The 20985-nt window shown below is 46.1% G+C and overlaps 1 protein-coding gene across 1 annotated transcript in view; it reads right to left on the reverse strand.

Moving 5' to 3' along the window:
* Window positions 1-3354: 3354 nt before the first annotated feature.
* dpf3 (double PHD fingers 3) overlaps window positions 3355-20985 on the reverse strand; it is a 38399-nt gene continuing 20768 nt past the window's right edge. Inside the window, 5 exon segments of the mRNA XM_048974287.1 lie at window positions 3355-5953; window positions 6134-6215; window positions 6342-6454; window positions 19211-19339; window positions 20272-20412. Coding sequence (XP_048830244.1) covers window positions 5886-5953; window positions 6134-6215; window positions 6342-6454; window positions 19211-19339; window positions 20272-20412 — 533 coding nt within the window. The 3' untranslated portion in view covers window positions 3355-5885.

The following is a 20985-nucleotide window of genomic DNA, read 5'->3' on the forward strand; positions in this document are numbered from 1 at the left end:
TGGATAATATGGTGATGCTATCTCAACCTATCGAACCAAACATCTGAAAAACTAAGTCTGATGATGACATTCTAAAACATCTCATAAGCCCCATGATGATATTCCACACATCTCAAGACTGAACTTCTGAAATGTTTCATATTGTGCATTTTGTCACATGTGTTCTGAAGTGGATATCTTTATCTCCACAAGATTGAAGTTTTTCAGCTACGTCTGTTACCAGGGCACAGAATGCTGACAACGCATCAGACTTTGCATTTTGAGCCGCCTGTGATGTCCTGAGGTGGAGATAATGATTTTGAATTACAACTGACATTTTGTCAACTTTCCACACTTTCCAAAATTCTAGGACTCGCAGAATCCTGAAATGTGTTGCACTGAGCATTTTGAGCCACCTGTCGTGCTCTGAACTGGATATCTTTATTTCAACAAGATGGGCTGGCCCCCCATCTTGGGTTGTTCCTTGCCTCATGCCCATTGCTTCCTAGATAGGCTCCGGACCCCCTGCCACCCAGTAGGATAAGCGGTTTGGAAGATGAATGGATGGATGTTCTACGAGATTGTTCTACTTTCAGCACGGCAGTCAGAGCACGGAACCGCTTTCTACGGTGCATCTTCTGTTGGTTTTGGTCTTCTGAATTTAATATTTTGATATCACCACAAGATTGAAATTTTTCAACTTTCTTCGTTACCAGGACAGCCGCAGAATGCTGAGACACGTCAAACCGTGCATTTTGAGTCGCCTATGGTGTTCTGAAATGGAGATGCTGTCATCTTAACAAGTTCTTTCAAATTTCTGCATTCCCAGAACATACACAACGGAGATCCGCCTCCTGCTCCGCATTTTGACTCGCCCGTGGTATCCTGAAATGGAGATACTGTTTCATGAACCTTCTACATAACTAGGACTCGTAGAATTCTGAAATGCATCCTGCTCCGCATTTTGAGTCGCCTATGGTGTCCTGGAGTGGAGATGGTGGAATTTCCACTAGAGAAACATTTGTTCTACTTTCAGAATTTTCAAGACTCACAAAATGCAGACACGAGTCCTACAGTGCATTCTGTGTTGTTCTGAAGTGGATGTCTTCGTTTATTTCCACAAGACTGAAGTTTTGTTTTACTTTCAGCATTTTCAGGACAGACAGGATGCTGAATCGCATCCTTCTATGCATTTTCAGTAGCCTGTGCTGTTCTGTAGTGGCTCTAGTGAAATCTCCACCAGATTGAAATTTTTCAACTTTCCACATCTCAGAAACCTCATGACATTCCAGACATCTTATACACCTAACATTTCGAACCTGTAAGAATGATGATGACATTTCAACATCTCAGTAGCCTCATGATGAGATTCCAGATGTCATACACCTAATATCTTGAACCTGTAAGCATGACAATGACATTCCAAACATCTTGTAAGCTTGATGATGACATTCATTTCAAACATCTCATAAGCCGGGTGATTACATTCCGAACATCAAAGCCTGATTATGGGATTCTGAACAACTAAGCCTAATGAAGACATTCTGTACATCTCAGAATCCTCAAGTTGACATTGCAAAGAATGAGTCAGCCTGATGACATTCCAAACGTCCCATGAGCCTGATGATGGGATTCCAAACGTCCCATGAGCCTGATGAAGGGATTCCAAACATCCCATGAGCCTGATGACATTCCAAACGTCCCATGAGCCTGATGATGGGACTCCAAACGTCCCATGAACCTGATGATGGGACTCCAAACGTCCCATGAGCCTGACATTTTGAACATCTAAACCTGATGATAACATTTCAATCATCTCAGAAGACTCATGATGCCATTGCAAACATCGAGTAAGTCTGAAGGATGATGTTCCAAACATCTAGGCCTGCTGATGACATCCCAACCATCTCTGAAGCCTCATGATGACATGCCAAATATTTCATAAACCTTATGATGACATTCCGAACATCTAAGACTGATGATATTCAAAACATCTCATAAACCAGACATTCTAAACATCTAAGCATGATGATGACATTCCAAACATCCCAGGAGCTGGATGATGATGTTCCGAACATTGCATAAGCCTCATGACATTCCAAATATCTACAAACAATCTATCAAACAAGCCTGATGATTCCATTCTGAACATGTAAGCCTGATTATAGAATTCCAAATATCTCAGAAGCCTGACATTCTGAATATCTCACAAGCCTGATGATGCCATTTTTCTCCATTCATACAGGATATATACACATGGATCTCAGTGTGCAGGTGTATCCCGTGTGCTTGCTGTACCCCGCCCCCCCGAACTGCCTTACCTGCTGAGCCACAGCACCACCTGAGGGAGAAACTTCCAGAACTTCCCTTTCACAGATGCATACAGGTAAGGGACTCGTTATTTAAACATTATGATAACGAGCCTGTCTCCTGCCAGGTGGACACAGCAAATCAATTACAAAAGAAACATCCATCCATTTTCCAAACCACTTATCCTACTGCGTCATGGAGGGTCCGGAGCCTATCCTGGAAGCAATAGGCACAAGGCAGGGAACAACCCAGGATGGGGGGGCCAGCCCATCGCAGGGCACACTCACACACCATTCACTCACACATGCACACCTACGGGCAATTTAGCAACTCCAATTAGCCTCAGCATGTCTTTGGACTGTAGGGGGAAACCAGAGTACCTGGAGGAAACCCCACGACGACATGGGGAGAACATACAAACTCCGCAGACATGTGACCCAGGCGGAGACTCAAACCCGGGTCCCAGATGTGTGAGGCAACAGCGCTAACCACTGCACCACCATGCCGCCCCTTACAGTGCTAACCACTGCACCACCATGCTGCCCCTTACAGTGCTAACCACTGCACCACCATGCCGCCCCCAAAGCCATAACACCTACAACAGGGTGGTGCCAGCCTTGAACCCACAGGTCTGCAGACTAAACCACACGCTAGGGTCACTATGCTGTGTGGCGGTCTGGCAAAAGAAACATAATAGGGTTAAAAAATAAGTTAAATAAGCTTTGCTGGAGTGTGGCATTCACTGCTGACTCCACAAGAGCTCAAGTTCAATGATGTATAAAGGAAGGGGACTTTTTAGACACTCATTTGACATTTGACTCATGATTGTTCCTCCTAATTATTTAAATTTCCTTTGCGGGGAACTGAACTGTTAACAACTAGGCAACTCACCTGTTCTTCCTCGGCGTAAGCATCACTCCGTAAGTGACAAGTACATGTAAAGGATTCCCATTCAATGTCTACTTCTCAATAACATATTATGCCATCTAGTAATAATAACACATGAAAATACAAATGACAGTCAAAAAAGAAGCTGAAGACAATAAAAGTAAATATCAGACAAACTTCTATGTTAGAAACATTACATTAAAAACAAAGGGGAAGCAGAAAACCAGTGTACATTTCAGGGTATGGGACAAGTTTTTAACATTAAATCAACTCAACATTTTACAGCATTAACAGTCTCCATGGGTATTCTGGGGGGCGGCAGCATTAAGGTGAGAGAGGTGTCTCTCTTCTGGAAAAACAAATCACTGCTTCAGCGCAAAAACTCAAAAAAGATACTGTTTACAAGTCTCAGTCTATTCCATGTTGTCTTTGGAATCTGTGTTGGTTCGGTCTCTTGCTCCATTTGTGCTGTTCTGGGCAGTGAGGGTGGGGCTGGGGGGAGGGGTTTGCAGTAAGTTATACATCAAGCATTCAGCTATCACCAATGTAGCCCACGCCAGAGTCCAGCTTTTTGACCTGAGCTGACATAACTGGAGAACAGCTGAGCAGAGCAGCCCGTGTGATTCAGTGAAGCCGGTGTGTGACATGAAGTCTCAGAGGATATCACACAAATGTGAAGCTTGCTCTATATACTTGAGATGTGCATTTATATCCAGCTGGAGTGGGGCCCACATCTTCATTGAAACTGTTAACTACTGCTTAGAGAGTGATTGCATTAGGTTAGTGTTAGCACAACATAATAAAGGTAACTGATCTCCTTAGCGGTATCTTCTTACAGACCACTAATGTGCTATTAAAAAAACTATTAAAAAAACAATGAGTAAAAGAAGCCAGTGGCTTACAATATCACAGACAACATCCAAAGTCTTTGAAGTGAGCAGTAAACATGGAAAAACGAACAAATAATTAATCATAATAATGACTAAATAGAGACATACAGAAGGCCTCTACAGCAAATACATCCCCGAAGAAGGTATATTGAATGAGGTCAGATACATAGAAGAGCCTTCCGTAATGAAGAGATCCGCAGGGATAGAGGGCATTAACTAGAAATATTATAAGCAATGGAAGACAAATCACAGTATTGATGAAACGATGCCACACATCTGTATACAATTGGATGGGCTGCAAGGTAATTGGGAGAGCATTTAATTACACTTATGAAAATCTACACTGTACAAAAAAACCGCACTCAGGATTACACATAGAAACGGATTCTTTCCAAATCTGCAAAAGAGGTATACAGAGTTGAATACTAATAGAATGAGAGATACGGGATTGGAAGAAGACAACTATGGACTGGAGGCATACAAGTGGATTCTTGGTCAAATCAAGCGTGACGTTACACTTGAAGCACAAATGACTAGATCGCTGCTCTTATATTCGGCACACTGTGAGAAGAGTGTAACGCTTGAAAAGTCAGAAGCAAAAAAATTAAGCGGAAGTTGGACAGATGCAGTGGTCACGGCAATGAATATGCCATTGGAAAGCCAGACGGGACAATGCAGGATACACGCAGTTTATACATTCGACGAAATCGACAACCGCGGTCATAACCCTTTCGCCGCATGGCCTGTGCTGCTCCCAGGGGGTCACCTTTTCCTTTGTTATGATCCCACCTACCGTCCATGATCACCTGACTTAAATGTGATGCTGCAGTGCTGGCAGTGCTTTGCATCTCACCACACTTCAAATAATGTAAATTACTGTTAACATAAATACACATATTAAAGGCTGTAACCATGTCATGTTTTGCCCTCTAGGGTTGTGGTGTGACTTATAACAAGCAAGCTGGCAACGCCATCTTAAGTATGAAAGAGATTATTCTCGCTAGAACGTTCCATTGTTTTGAGTGGATGTGATTTGAAGTATTCGGCCACCTTAATTATAATCACAGACGCTAACCCATTCTAAAGGTGTAACTGCGTTAAATGTGACTTTTTAATGCAAAAATTAAGACATTTATGCAGATGATGGTATTCCTATCTGTTAATATTTAAACTGGATGCCATACTTGTACACAAAGCCTTGGGTTATGGACACAGGCAGTTCTACCCAATCTTGCTACTAGGCACATCTAATTTGGGAAGGTAATGCAAGAGATAAAAATAGTAATTGGATAAAAAAAAAAACAGTCTAATCCATATGTCACCAATCAGAGTTGCCAGTAGAGCGGAACTTCAGCCTTGCAAAACAATAACCTTCACTCTGGCACCAGATTCCTGGAGGATGTGACGTTGGTTTGCTCACCCCTGTGTTTGTCAGTGCACTGTATAGCTCCACAGAATCCAGCAAGTCTGGCGTCACAGTTTATATCTGATCTCACTGCATACAGAGATTGTGCCTTTGAGGTTTGTGTGGGAGGGACACTTTTTCATATGGTAAGGATTTACCTGAAAAGGGACCGCAGGCCTCGTTTGATAAACATTTCAAAATCTGGGGCATTTTTGCAGAGATGTAGCTAGCAGTTGCATGGTCAGAATGAAAAGAGATTATCAGCAAAGTGACCACACGGGGTCTCCTTTGATTGCATGTGTGTGCATGTGTTTGTATGTGGATGGGGATGTGGCTATACTAGAAGTTCCTGTGTACTTAGAAAGGAATGTAGCCATAAATGGCACCTATTTCCCCAGCTGCCTTGCCTGCCGTTATGGCTCAGAGAAGACAGAGGCCTTGTCTTTCAGGAGGGCCAGACACAGATAGCAGCTCCAGCTCCCTGTAGAGGAAAGGTCAGAAGGAAACATGTTACCTTCCCATAGACACGTCTGGAACGATCCCATGATGGCAAGCCATTCACTTTCTCAAGAGTGATCATTGCTAGGCTACGTGTACGATGGTGTAAGTCTTATGGGCATGGAGCACTGGGACCTCAATGTCCAACATGGCTGAGTCTCACCTTCAGGGGGCTGACTCATGGGAGGTTTTAGGCAGTACATGTGGTAGCCCCGGTCACAATCATCACAGAACAGGAGCTGGTCCTAAGGACAGAGAGAGATAGCAGGTTTGCCTCATGAGTCCCATATTTAGGGTGGCCCTTGCCCCGATTGGCCAGAGTACGCGGCTGTCACTCTGTTGCTATGGAAGGTGGGGGGTGGGGGTCTTACATCATTCTCAGAGGTGCCGCACCGGCTGCAGGTCTTGCATTCAATACACTGCCACTGGTAGGTGTACACAGCCTGAATCATGTTGTCAGTGAACTGCAGACAGGTGGGGTGACCTGTAGGGGATGGAGTGAGGACATCCCAAGTTATATAACGATAAACTGTTATATTCAACTCCTACCTGGGTATGTTCTCAACCTTCTGCGCTGCCATTTTCAATCTCTGCATTTCCTCCTTTCACATTACATCCGACATTCCATCCTTCGTCTTGACACATGGCCATATATCACCATGGCTAATGCACCTGCATCTGAACCTGTGCAAGTCCAGAGGCCAGGGTGGTGTTCTCTCTTACTGCTCACGGGCTGTCATGTAGTTGAGCATGACTGGTGCTTTTTGAGGGCCAGTGCAGCTGATCTTCTTTCAAGTTAGTGCTTTTTAGCGCAAAGCGTAGGACCGGCATAAGCTTCTGGCATTCTTAAAAATGCCATCCTCCCGTCAGCAGCTCAATCAAAAATTGGTAGGAAGGCGTGGGAGGAACAGGAAAGCAAAGACGAGCTCTGATTTTCCCGGCAGGCTCTTTCCTGATCGCCGTGTGTGTGCACCGCTTGCTAATTACCCAGGAAGTGACTAAAAACAGTGCTCTAATTAAAGGCTATCTGGGAGACCCAGGCATGCAGCAGACATCTTTGATGAGCCAGGGGAGCTGCATGGATTTTCTAACACGCTCCGCAACCTGTCCTGATGTCTGGTCAGATCCACAGAGATCATATAGCGAACTAGAGCAGCAATGTCGGGTTGACGTTTCCCTAAGACCGGAAGGCTTCATTTTCATTAACAATATCAAAGTGTTTATTTTAATTCCTCACACAAGGAGCTTTTCACACATTGGACCAGCAGAATCACCTAGAAGACTGTAAAATGTGCAAAATACCCCATCAGTTACTTTAAAGTTCCATTTATTCCATATGTTCTCCCCTTAAAGTTTAATGGTACCAGCACAACTGCTCCTGTAAGTGTTGGTTAATTCTTTGTCGTTGCTGATGACCCATTTTCATCCATTATGCAGAAAGCTTCAGGTTAAATATAGTGTTTGTCACTCTGGAATTTTTGTTATAATTGCAAAAGGCACAAACATGGCTTCTGAGTAAAAATGTAATCTCATTTACCTTCATGGTATCTTTACACTGTAAGCCACTGTCTGGGACTGTGGAAACACTATGATTTTAACTGGGATTTACGGTTTAAAATAGGAATGGGACTTTCAAGGGCAATGGGAATACAAGGCAAGGAACAATGTCTTTGTTTGCAGTTACATTGACAAGCTCTGCTTTGGTTGCACAGCTGTAAGGTCAACACATACTTGCTGGATGCTTGTACGGCATCTGCCTGTAGTTGGGAAAGAGTAATACTGTTAAGATAGCTGACAACCAAATGTAGAGGTTCCTCTGTGGTCACCAGCGTTAATGTGTCTTCTGCTATGTGCACATATATGAACACATCTGCTTCCCTCATAGCAACAGAGAAGGGCAGCCATATTCTGCTGTGTGTATGACAGTGCAACAACCCACAGACCCAGAAAAGTCAAGTATATCGATATAACCGGAAACCAGTGACTCCAATCATTGACCCCCAACTGGAGGGCGGACAGCTAAGGTGGAGCGCGGAGGCTTCTGGTAACAGCAATGACACGATCCTCTATCACAATATGGCTTCGAGTTAGCGGAAGAAACAAACCTGGTTGGTCCACCACACAAGTCACGTGTCACTGCATGTGAGCTGCACCCTGTTGCTAAGGCAACATCCATCCATCCATCCATTTTCCAAACCGCTTATCCTATTGGGTCGCGGGGGGTCCGGAGCCTATCCCGGAATCAATGGGCACAAGGCAGGGAACAACCCAGGATGGGGGGCCAGCCCATCGCAGGGCACACTCACACACCATTCACTCACACATGCACACCTACGGGCAATTCAGCAACTCCAATTAGCCTCAGCATGTTTTTGGACTGTGGGGGGAAACCGGAGTACCCGGAGGAAACCCCACGACGACACGGGGAGAACATGCAAACTCCGCACACATGGGACCCAGGCGGAGACTCGAACCCGGGTCCCAGAGGTGTGAGGCGACAGTGCTAACCACTGCACCACCATGCCGCCCCGCTAAGGCAACATACAGGGATAAATTGGCTGGTATACAGGCTTCATGTGACAGACAGAGGCACCAAAGAAAAAAGCGAAGAGAGCACACATAATTCCACAAACCAGGATGTACATACTGACCACACTATGGTCATGTGTTATTCACGTGAAGGACTTCTACCTTGAAGAAACTTTGGGTCTGGGAAAATCCATTCCATACTCTTGACGATAACACAAGGTGCTACATAGAGTTGTCCAACTCTAACATCCACTTTACATATAGGACCCCGAAACTATCTCTCACTGAAACTGAGACCGTGTCCTTCCACGTTTGCATTGTACATCAAACTGCACTTTGCATGTTTGGGTTACCTGATAGAGTTGTGTGGAGCTGCCTTACCTTGTCTGCCAATCCTTTATCTGGGTTTTTCTCGTCTGAATCCTACTGCAGAGTACAGGAACTAATTTCTCATCAATTTGTTTAGTGACCATGGTAAAAACATCTCAGTATTGGACGGCTATGTCATATAAGCAGAGTGAGAGTTCTAGAATGCTTTTGGCCTCTGACAGGCATCCTCCAGCTCTGTAATCATGGCACATCATCTAGAGGCAGTAGAAGACAGGGGTCAAGGGATCCACACCTTTACTTGACTCCACAAGATCAGTGCCCAGGCAAGGGGTAGCAGTGCCATTCTTTATTTGCCTTTGTTACAATAAAAATAGTTTAACTTACAAAGACTTCCGTTGTTTCATTTTGATTATTTACAGACAAAAATAAGTTTACAACAGTCAGTTTGATCTCAGCTTCATTTCAACTTAGTTTTCTCCTTCAGTTCAGAAGGCCAGCAAAGGAGTGCGTTGACCTTCAGCCTTTGTGGACTCTTAAGAGGTACGTAAACTGTACAAGGTTTCCCTGATGACACTGCCCTGACTACCTTCAATGCTGACAGTCAACTGTCCTTCGGAAGTGCACCAAGAAGCTCGTCGGAGGTCCGACGCCCGGTATGGACATTCCACAGAATGAAGCTACATGTGACACCTTGAGCATCGAGTGAGGAAATGTACACTTTCATTCTACAATCTTGATGTCGCAATGTTGCAGGGAGCAGCTACTTTACTCACCCTGACATGACGGAAGCCAGAAGCCCTACTGAGAGGAAACTGTTCACACGTTATGCTCAAAACGTGCGGCGACTTTCCAGTTTGAGAGCCAAAGGCTGTACTGTTTGTTTCATGGTTACAGAGGCTATCCCTGATAAGAGCAGAGTGTGTGTGTAAGTTTGATCTGGCTCTCCCTTTAAAGTACCTGAATGTTCGGTATTTGATCGTACACAAATGACATGGTAAGACATTCTGCTTGCACCAGGAAATTAATATGCAAACCTAATCTCATGCAGTCTTGTGTTCAGTTCAAGCACCACTGAGATTTATACAATTGTGACAAATAAAGAACAAATACCACAAACCCTTCTTGATCTAGCTTAAACCACAACCAGGATGATCTACCAGTAATGCCTTTCTGGCAGCCTGATTTCCTATTGGCATATTACTGCTGGAAGACAAGAGCAATTCTCTCATTATCCTACTCAGAAGGAAGAGAGAGGGCAGAAGACGAGCAAGACGCTGCCACACATCTTCCAGGCTAAGCATGACCACCTCCTATGGAATCCGGCAAGAACAGAGGTGACAGAAACCTTCAGCATGGTTTGCGGGGTCATCTGAGTGTGTACCATTGAGGGACACCATTGAAGATGCATGAGAAAAACCAGGGGCCGGCTCATACACACTGGCAAGACATGGCTTAAAAGGATACCTGAAGAAACCTTGAGGACAGGATAACACCATTCTGGGTTATGTCATCAGTTATATGATACTGGCGTCAAGGGGTAATGTTTGCCAACATCAAGAGGCAGTTTTTTGATTTCACATACACAGTCTACTGAGAGGCCAATGTCTACAAGACATTTCTAAGCGAATTGTGGAAGAAGGTTTAGAAGCCAATCAGCGGTGTGGAATTGTAACATAGTCTTCCCTCTCTGGTTTCTTAAAGACTGGATATCAGATGTCAGGTTCAATTTAATGAAGGGGGACCGACAACACAACACCAAGCAGAAGCGGTTTTCTTTGTAGACTGCTGATGCCATCGATCTGGACTGAAGCCCATGTAAGCGTTGGGGGGGTGTAGAAGATGCTCAGAGGATGACTCAACAGAAGGTGCGCGGAGCACCTGACATTCTCACACCTCAACTGACCAGGTGTGAAAGCGAGACGGGAATGTTTCGCATCCTCCTCACACATGCGCCCGCCCGACTGATTCAGAACCCCGGCTGGATGCGGTTTCTCACCTAGCACTCCGAGGCGGAATGTGACGCTCGAGTCACCTGCAGACTGGCTCCAGCCGGTTTGTCTGACCCTTCGTGAGCCACCCAGCAAGTGACAATATTTTTGTGGCTCACTGAATGCCTTGTGTTCTATTTCAGTCAGCCCCGTCTACTGACCAGGCAGCAGTAAAGCAAACTAAATACCTGCTTCAAGCAAAGAAGAAACATAAAGCACCAAAAAAAGCTTGTTTCAGAGTCACTGTGCAATTGCTGGCTGACAAACTAACGACGTGGACTGTGAGAGAACCTAAAGGGAGACACATAGAGCTGATCAGAGAAGCACTGTAATCCTGAGAAAGACTTAACAGCGTTTGTTGGATCAGCAGCTCAGGGTTTAGCTGTGACATGTGACCAGCCAAAGGAAATCTCAGGCTTCTGGGTCTCATCTGCAAGGCCATCGTCTGCACCCATTTGGTGGCTTCCACATGCCCAATGAGGCATCTTGCATCCCCCCACCAGACGAGTATGCAGAGAGCTCGTACCTGGCTTGAACCCAAGAGTACCGGCAGCAAAACTGACACTCACCAGTCAAAAATAAAACTTAAGTGAGTAAGAATTAACTGACACACTCGCCGGCATAGCCTCTCCTCTGACTCACCGTCTGTCACTGTAAACCAGCTCAGTGTTCTTGACAAACGTCTGTACAGGTTCACCAATGTGCTTCACTAGCAAAATAAAGAACATCTTACTATAATCACCGTAAGCAGCCCCTTTATATAGTAGTCTTTTTTTTAAAAAAACAACTTTAGCTGATTATTATTACTTCCTGCAACTTTTAAGGAGCTAAGACATAAGGAATGGAGTAGTCCAGTGTAGAAAAGGTGCATTGTGAATAAAAACAGGAGCTTCTGAGACCAGGCAGGCCATTTATGAGACTGCCCTCTTCAGTCAGTCAATATAGACACGGTGTAGGAGTTTACTAACAGGAAACACGCTTTGGTTATTCCCGCACTTAAACTTTGTTCTGTGAATAATGGAGATGCGTGATTTTTTTTGAGTGTGTGTCCAAGGGATGTAATTAACTGGAAATGATCAAGATTATAGCTACAGATTTAAAAAGGCTGCTTCACGAAACAGCCCAGAAGAGCAAACCCAAACAGCAACCACAGTTATACATACTAACCTGAACAAAAATATAAGAATATTGCAAACAAATACAATAAATAAATAAATAACCTTATACAATTGTTAAAGCGATGGGATATTCTTTCCGTGAAAGATGCATGATCCACCTCTTTCATTTCACAAGCAAACTCAGAATATACCATGTTGCCCCCCCCCCCCCCCCCCCCTAAAAAAAAAAAAAAGTTTAAAAAAAAAAAAAAAACAAACAAAACAATACACAATTATACTAAAAGCCTTTGTGGTTTTCCCCCCAGGAGACCCTAGTTCCTTATCCACTTCAGAGTAGATGAAAACCACGCAACCACCATATATATTTGTCGGGATTTGAACAGTGAAATGTGAATACAATGTGGATGTGAAAACTTGCTGATAGAAGTAAAAAAAATTTCAAAAGCCTGAGTTGCAACTGAGGTTTGGAAACAACAGAAAGTTCCCCTGAAATGAGACCAGGAACACAAACGTGCAGGAGTGGGACCCAACAGGTCCTGAGAGCTGATGCTCCGGTGGAGTCACTTGCTTTGAGTTCACCATGGCTACATGGAGGCAGGTGTGGGACAACGGCTGCTTCTAACCCACAACATGTCAACAAAAACACCTCTTCTTTGATGCTGCCCACATCCCCAAGTCCAGGCTTCGATGGGAACCACAGAGCAAAAGCAGGTGGTTCCCAGGGCCAATTTGCAGAGATCTGCCATGACTAGGTGCTACGTCTTCCCAGATGCCAGTCTTAGGTGATGTGGAGCCAAACACAGAACGGAACAGGTGGGAGTGAGTTAGTGACATCAGACCCACCTGGAAATCCCAGTAAGCTGGAGTAAATCCAGACTGGTTTCTATAGTAATGGGAGCTCTTTGATATCAGTCTGCATGTGCTCCTCTGTTCCTTAAATGGTGGTAAGACCATTTCCTTTGAACCAAAGCTGGGGTCCCCATATTCACCTTCACCAGGCTACGAGGGGCCTTCACATTTTCAGGACAGTGTTTCCCCACGGTCTCCCCTCCCTTACGAGCAGCATCCTTTTGCTAAGTGGGCCTTTTACCCATCAGACTTCCCCCTGCCATTTCCACAAGTTTATCACCAATCCAGTGGGAATTTTCAGGAGGCTTGGTTGCCAAAGTGACACATTGAAGATTTAACAGTTCCAAATGGGTTAATCTGCCTGGTCTGTCCAGGTACCCCCACTGACACCAGTGGTGTACCAATCTTTTGTTATTGGCTTCTTTTTTCATCAGATAGTGCTTATAAAGTGTGAGTGAGTGTGTCCAGGTTAATAGTTTAAAAAAAAATGCACACACACAAACTATGGCTTTTGGCTGGTTTGACCCCAACCTAAACCACTGCCCTTATCCTTCATATACTTCGGCCCTTATACTGACACATCACACTCATCAAGACGAGGTCATCCGGATCCATATTGCACATGCTCTGAAGGATGCTAGGTGTGTAAGTCAGTCAGTCAGTCCATGCTGTCAGCATGCTGCCTGTAGAGGGCGCCAGGTTTCTGAAGTGCTGATCAGGTCTGGATAAAGGGTTTCACAGGCTTGGAAGGGTCACCAGGCGAACAGGGGGGCTGTGTGGTGGAGCTTCCTCTCGTTTGGCGGTCCAAGTTCTGAGAAATTTTGCTCTGCAGGTTTCCTGTGGAAAGAAGGAGGCAGATCTTTGTCACCGGACAGGCAATATGGTGCAAACTGAACAATGGTGGAGGAGGAATAGGAGGAAAGTGGGTTGCACGACAGAACACTGGGAAACTGGCAGACGTGGTGCATCACCTGTTAGCGCAGTGCTATGTCAGCACTGGAGCCCAGGCTGATGTCCCAGCTCCCCAAATCCCCGCAGTGCACCCAAAATCCCCTCACCATCCATGCTTTCCTCTTAGCCAACTGCTCACGTCTTAAAAGTTTGGCTCACACTGCGTATCAACAGCCATTAAGCTCAACAGCCAGAAGAATGAGAACAGGCGTCATATGAATGAATGAAAAACTGCTATGTCTTCGGGACAATATAGTGTTTTACTCTATGTAGATATGCTTTTAGATACTATGTTTTTAGGTCAGAGACTCCCAAAGCACCTTCTTGACACCTTAACAGGCAAAGGTATGGGGAGCATGGAGGAGGCGGAGCATCTTAGAATCTGGAGCAACCTAATGTTGCCAACCAGCTGGCTTAAATTATGTAAATACTGCTTGCATTTTTTTTTGTAAGGTTGAACGTGCATGTGCAGTCAGCTGACCTCCACGGTGGCCACGATCCCCTTAACCTGCCCCGCTCCTGCATAATTCCCACTGAAAGGGCAATTCTGAGTTACAGGTTTAGCTGAGGCAATCAGCCTCATGGCGTGACACTGTATAGCCAGTCTGGGTCTTTCACTGAAGACGGGGGACACGGAACCTTCACTCTGGATGGAGGGGTGGAGGCAGAGTGTCAAAAGGAATCAGGTGAAAAACCGACGGTCAGGCAGCGAGTCGTTCTCACGTCTTCGTGGGTCCAGCTCATTGGCCAGACACTTGACCCATTCGAGACATGGGAATGAGGCCATTTCCTTTCACCTCCATTATGTAATCAGCCCAAATTAAATTAAGTAACGCCTAACATCTACGGCCATGATTGATGATGGTTCTTGTTAAACTTAATAGGGGGAGAGAAACTCATATAATTCTGGTCCTTTGAGTCTGTCGATTATCGATCCTGTGGCTCAGAGACAGGAAATCATGGAACTTGGTTAGCATGGTGACGGTGACAAGGAATCATGGGCTGTCATTAATCAGACGGGAGACCCGAGAACTGGGACGATTTTTTCAGGGAGTCTGGGGGACTCGGGGCTGGGGTTAGGAGATTTGGGGGGGGGGGTATCATTCGGGTCTTACCTTCCACTTCTCTGTGTCTGCAACTGGACCGATCCATGGGGTCTTGGATGCTCTTCCCAGGCATGGATCCACTCAGCCGCCTCCATTTTCGCCCCCCCCCAGGCTGTGAGGCTCAGCCTGCTGCTTCATCTTATCCTTCTCCTGCTAGACTGTTCACTTTCAAAATCTTCATGCTTTCCTTCAGTCTTTTATGAATTATGATTCTTAAAAGCAGAACCCTGCTTGCAAATCTGCTCTATTCCATACTGTACAATTAAATCCACAGCTTCCAGAGTTTTTTTTTTATTATCCCCAACTTATATTATATTTGCATTTACCCTCTAGGAGGGAACAAAAATGAAAAATGCCAACAAAAATCTCCTGTCACCAACAGACATCAGTCAGCAGCATGCTGTCCTGTGCGTGCTGCCGTCGGACATCGGGCAAAAAAAAAAAAAAAAAAAAAAAACATAATCCTAATTCATTGACAAGTCGATAAAATGGACTATAAAATTAAAAATAAACCGAACACTTGCGTTTATCCTCAGGAATAATCAATTGTGCTTTCTGCAAAAAAAAAAAAAAAATATATATATATATATAAAAAAAACTATTAAAAAGCAGCAGGTTTTTAAACTTTTGTTGTTATTCATTTAAAGGCTTTTTCTATCTGCATCGGGGGGGCGACACGCTGCCGTTGGACAAGGGCTCGTCAATCTCCTCGTCCTCGAAGCCGTGAAATGTGGACGCGTCGCTTTCCGACGTGGCGCCAAACAACTCCTCGGCCCCGCCCATCTTCCTCTGGTCCCGCCCTCCGAGGCGTCCAGCTGACATGCATGATGCAAGATATCAGCACGGAGGGCATGGCAATACACCGCAACAACCACAAAGCAAAGGATGGCAGCGGGCCTACTGGGCCCTCAGCAGCCTGGGTCTTGAGTGACGGTAGCAGAAAGCAGGAGAGGTAAGGATTGGGGAGGAGGGGGGGGGTGGGGAGGAAGGGCAGGCCAGGCCACATGACACATCTACTTCCTGATTCACAGAGAAGGAGAATCTCTGGAGTAGCGGCTACTGTGCGTCATACCAAAATCTTAAGGGAGCGCTTTAGATCTCGCTGTGATTTGACATTAGCATGTCCTACAAACGATTAGCCCTGGCTGCTCGGTAACTGTCGGCAACTGTCAAGCACAGCGCGTCTGCTCCTTATATGGAAGAGGTGGCTGTGGCGACTGTCAGATAATGGCCCACTGTGAAATCTTCCAGAATTCTCTCCTTAAACATCAGGCCGGTGCCTGCCACCAGACAGCCGTTAATGGAGTAGCAGTTCTGTAACTGATTTCAGGAGCAGTCCGTTAAAGGCAAGAGACCGCTGTTCTTGCAACACAAAAAAAACGTGAAATCCCTCATGGAGAAGATGAGAGTTAGCAGGTGCAAATTAAAACGGACAAACAGAAAGCAGCCGCTGCATCACTAAGGCTTCACTATTTCCCAGGTTTCTCAAGGTTTCAGCTGAAACACACATCAGATGCCTGAATGATGGTGGATGATGGAATCTAGTTAGTGAGGAAGATGTGATGAAGCTAATGTGACATGATGAGATGGGGAGCGCTAACTGGACCCCGGCCTCCAACCCAACAATGAAGAACTTTCTATTCTATCTATCGAATTTCACACTGACCCCATTTCAAGTCTGCCAACACTCAACCTGATCTGAGGTCAGAAAGGAGGTCACCCTGTCAACAACAGTCTGCACGTCACTAAACCAGCAGAGATGCTAAAACTGTGTCATGAGACCGCGTCCCTGCAGGAGAAGCCTGGGCTCAGCGCTGACCAAAGGTCAAAGGTGAAAACGGAAAACAACAGCTTGCTTTCATCGACTCACTGACGCAGACACCAGCACATCTATATTTGGCCTGCATCGGTGCACCGTATTAATCCACCACACGGACACACGCACGTCTCCAGCTTCACCGCATTTATCCCCGACTTGGGCGCCATGACAATCGATCTGACTGCTCAGTGTTCCCACAAGCCAAAGCTCACCTTTCAAAACACCCGGATATTTATGTCGCCATTTAAATTCACAGTTCCAGGTGTTTAGGTACTAACTCAGACAAGTTGAAGTTACATGTTTAAATTGAAAAGCTTTTACTTGAAAGTTCTGACACTATGTACCGAGTCACCAAGTTGATTGTCTTTTTTTTTTTCAGAACAGATAGGAACAAATATGGGGAGAGGAAGCAAATTAAAACACAACGATGTATATGAACGTCCACGGGCAGACGAGCATGCACTCCCAGCAACTGCCTTTTAGGAGGATAAATGTTTTGGGCAGAAACTATAAATGCTAACCCACATTCAGGGAAGATGAGCTACAAGGTGGGAACCCATCACAGGTCCCTGAGATCTCCATGACGAGGAAATCTCCTACGGTACCTAAGCTGTGCTTGCAGAAAAATCAGACAGTGGCGTGGGTGTGAACACTCAAGTCCATCGGACTGCACAAATCAGTAATCAGTTAGCAGTAATCGCTGGCTTACAGCATGTCGTGGGCGCCCTGGACAGTAGGAGAGACTGGCCAACACTTGCCATGCCATGGTTTCCCAAACGAATTGCCATGTATATGGCTCCTCTTGCTGGCCAAAGGATATAAGCAATTGGGATAAGCTTTTAAGGGGACCTCAGGCTGACCTGTGAACAATTAACCCCAGGGAAAGTGCTTATTTGGACAGCAAAAATCATATCAGCTTTGGCAAAGCCTGGGTTGTAGTGCTCCAATTTTGTTCTTTGTGAATACATTTTATTAGCGTATTTATTAGCTTTGCCTGAGGCAAAGCATTTTATCTGTGCAGAAGAGCAATCTCAAATTAGCAAAAGTACGTAATCTTCTTGATAATAGTATCCTTAGTCCCCATGAAAGTGCCAGCAAGTGGGGGGGGGGGGGGGGGGGGTTATTTTCTTGACGAAACACTCATACAGACTAAGAAGAGCTGACTGACATAGAACCAGTGCAAAATGCAGTGAAATGACAGAGACTGGGCTGTGGCTAAACCTTTATTCTTGGCCCAGCTCCTCCCATCAAACACTGACTGCCAATCAGTGCTTAGCACGGGACTCGAATGCATAGGAAGCAGAGAACGGCCTGAACCAGTTGTGTAACCCCGCTCCAGTGCGGGGTGCCCACTGAAGGGAGGCACTGGACCATGTTGGCAGTGTGGACACAACTCATAGGATGGAGGGAAACAGGGCGGAGCACAGGGTCTCATGGAGGGTGAAAAGAAGCAGGCGATGAGAGGGCGTGCATAGGCTGCAGAAGTAACACGGTCCCTGGATCAGCTCACCTAAAGACTGCGTGTTATATGCATGTTATATTCTTTTACAATATCACAATAACGGCACTGTAAAATCCACAGTGTGGGACACTGGGGGGAGGAGGGGGGTTCGAGGTACACAGGGGCACTTCAGAGATTCCTATGCTCTTTTTTCCAAACGACTTCTGCCAGATCAAAGACACGATGCAGTGAGGGATTTCAGTCAGGATTAATGTTGGCTTCAGAATCGAAGCTAATCGCAGATGTAAACTTATTTAAGGATTCGGCAGAGCTGCTCTCAAGGAAGCGTGCGGTAAGGGAGTGGATTCATCCATTTCGCAGAGGGAGGGTGTTGCTGGGGAACTTCAGGATTGTCACATGCACGCTGGGGTGCAGGACAAGTCCCCTTATGGTTAAATAGGTGTTTAATTATCACTAGTGCCGTCAGGACTCAGTATGTCGCACCCTGCGTGTAATCTTCCTGGAGGTATGGCCATTTTACCTCCTCGAAGGATACCACATTCTACAAAAGGGATCTGGAGATGCTGCTAGCGGAGGACCGGGCTTAAGCGTGAACAGCCAGCGAGTGTTGGAGCGTGTTCTTTTGACTGGCCTCCTCCCGAAATGAGGAGCTTGCGGTAATCAGGACAGAGGGGTATCAGGCTCCGCCCCCCCCCCCCCCCCAGAGTCTTTATCACAGCCAGCTGGCATCAGCTTAACGGTTTCCTGAGATAATACGCCACTTCATGCACCATGAAAAGGCTGCTTGATTCGAGTTGCTGTTCCCATTACTAGCGACGCTTTTGGCTTTGTGGAAAAAGCCAAAAGCCACACAGACCTCCAGCAGGATTCGATAAAAGATGAGCTCCAGCCCACTGCCCAAATAAGGAAGAGGAGTAATACTGTAGCAGCGATGGGGATTTGGCGAGCTTGAGGGGGGGGGGGGGGAGCTCGGGGGTGGCGCTGGGAGGAATGAGGGAGGCGGGTGAGCAGGAGTAGGAAGCAACCAACGTTTGGGCTGTGATGGATGAGGGGGGTGGAGCGTGCGTGCGTGCGTGCGGGGGACTCACCGGAGCGTCCGCAGTCCGAGCAGGACACCAGGTTCTCAGACCGACCCGTCTTCCTGTTCGATCCAGAGTCACCCAGGCAGAAGTCACAGTAGTTATTGGGAATGACTGTTCCATCTGGCCCCTTCTGAGCTGCTGGGGAAGACGCAGATGAATTAGCCAGGGGGGCTGGTTTCCCCTAAACACTGCTTTACTTTAATGTAATGACCCACCGTGGTCAATAGGTGGCGCAGCAGTTAAAGCCCTGTCCCAGAGACATAGCTATGGTATTTAACATAAAAGTTGGCCCACTAAAACATCCAGCCATAGAAACTGCAAAATTTTCAGAGTAATTTCAGTTAAATTTCAGAATGTTAGTTAAATGAAAGAAAGTTTTTTTACATGTGGGTGGGACTACACGGCAAGCAGCATTTTCCCCTAATGGTGTTTAATTCCGTGGTTGTGCACTGGGTGCAGACACGTTGTCAGGCAACAGGGGGAGGTGTGTAACCCAGACCCCTAGCACTTGGGTTGCATTGGCTCTTGCCCTGTTCTAGGGTTACTGGGGACCCGAGTGGCTGCCGTCCCCGGCGAGCAGCAAGCTAATTGGCCGCCGATAAAACAAAGCCACAAGTATGTAAACTCAAAGCCCAGATATTTACATCTAGGAATCGCCGGGGATGCAGTTTGACAGCGTGAAGCTCCGAGACACCACTCTGCAGCTCCTCGTACACTGACATCAGCACCCATGAAGTACGTCAGACTGCGGCTGATTAGCAATCCTTGCAAAAGCTGGGATCTGAGATCGTGATGCTGCCGCGACTGCAAATAGCCAGAACTTAAGTGCCACAATTCAACATCAATGAAAAATCCATCGAAAGCTTTCGTGTTCTGTTCACACCGAAGTTACCAGGTAGCTTTGAAAGTGACTGTGAACGCAGCAGAGAGGCCTCTGAGATGCCAGATCCATCTGTATTTGGCTGAGGTCACTTGTACCACCCAGTAGGTTCTCTTGGCAGAGGCCTCGATAGTCATGGGTCCATGGGGGGGGGGGGCTGTGCTGCTGCCCCACATGGCATTCTTACGTTTGTGGTTGTTGGATCGGTGGGCTGGGGGGGACTGGGGCGGCTCAGAGTCCCTCTCATCCTCCCCCTCCTCGTCCGCCAGGTGAGTGTGGGCATAGTGGTAACTCAAGCCGGGCCGGTTCTTGTAGCGTTTCCCACAGGCTGTTGGGGGGGGGGGGATGGGTAATGTCAAAACAGATAGGGAGCCATTAGCATCATCACCCTTACCGCAGGAGGAGGGCCGTCAGGACCCATCTTTGCAGGGCTGGGGGGGGGTGAGACCCCAACGGTGCGATGACCAAGTCCTGTCAACAACATGCTAAGCCAGTCCAGCAATATGAAGCCCCCTTTAGTGTTGTGCATCACCAATCTCACATTATTATTTATTACTATTATTATAGATACTGGTAACTGATGTTATTCCATATTAAGAACATCTTTGAGACTCGGAAGCATAAAGTAAGGACCACTAATGAGAAATCGATTAAGTGTGTCCACCCCAGAAATAAACTTCGCATTATATAAATTTTTTATAATAAAAGTGGCCATCGCACCTCCAGCTCCAGCTACCAGAGGAGGTGACTAATAGTTTTGCAGCACAGTCTAATTATACGAGAGAGGGATTATGGGTAAATCCATTTGACAAGAAACCGCCGTGATGCTGCGATGAAGTCACGCAGTGCTTATTCACGGAGCTGATGGAACAGTTGAAAGAAGGCAGAGAGAAGTGGGGGT

Source organism: Brienomyrus brachyistius, chromosome 14, assembly GCF_023856365.1.
Source record: "Brienomyrus brachyistius isolate T26 chromosome 14, BBRACH_0.4, whole genome shotgun sequence".
NCBI classification, from domain to species: domain Eukaryota; kingdom Metazoa; phylum Chordata; class Actinopteri; order Osteoglossiformes; family Mormyridae; genus Brienomyrus; species Brienomyrus brachyistius.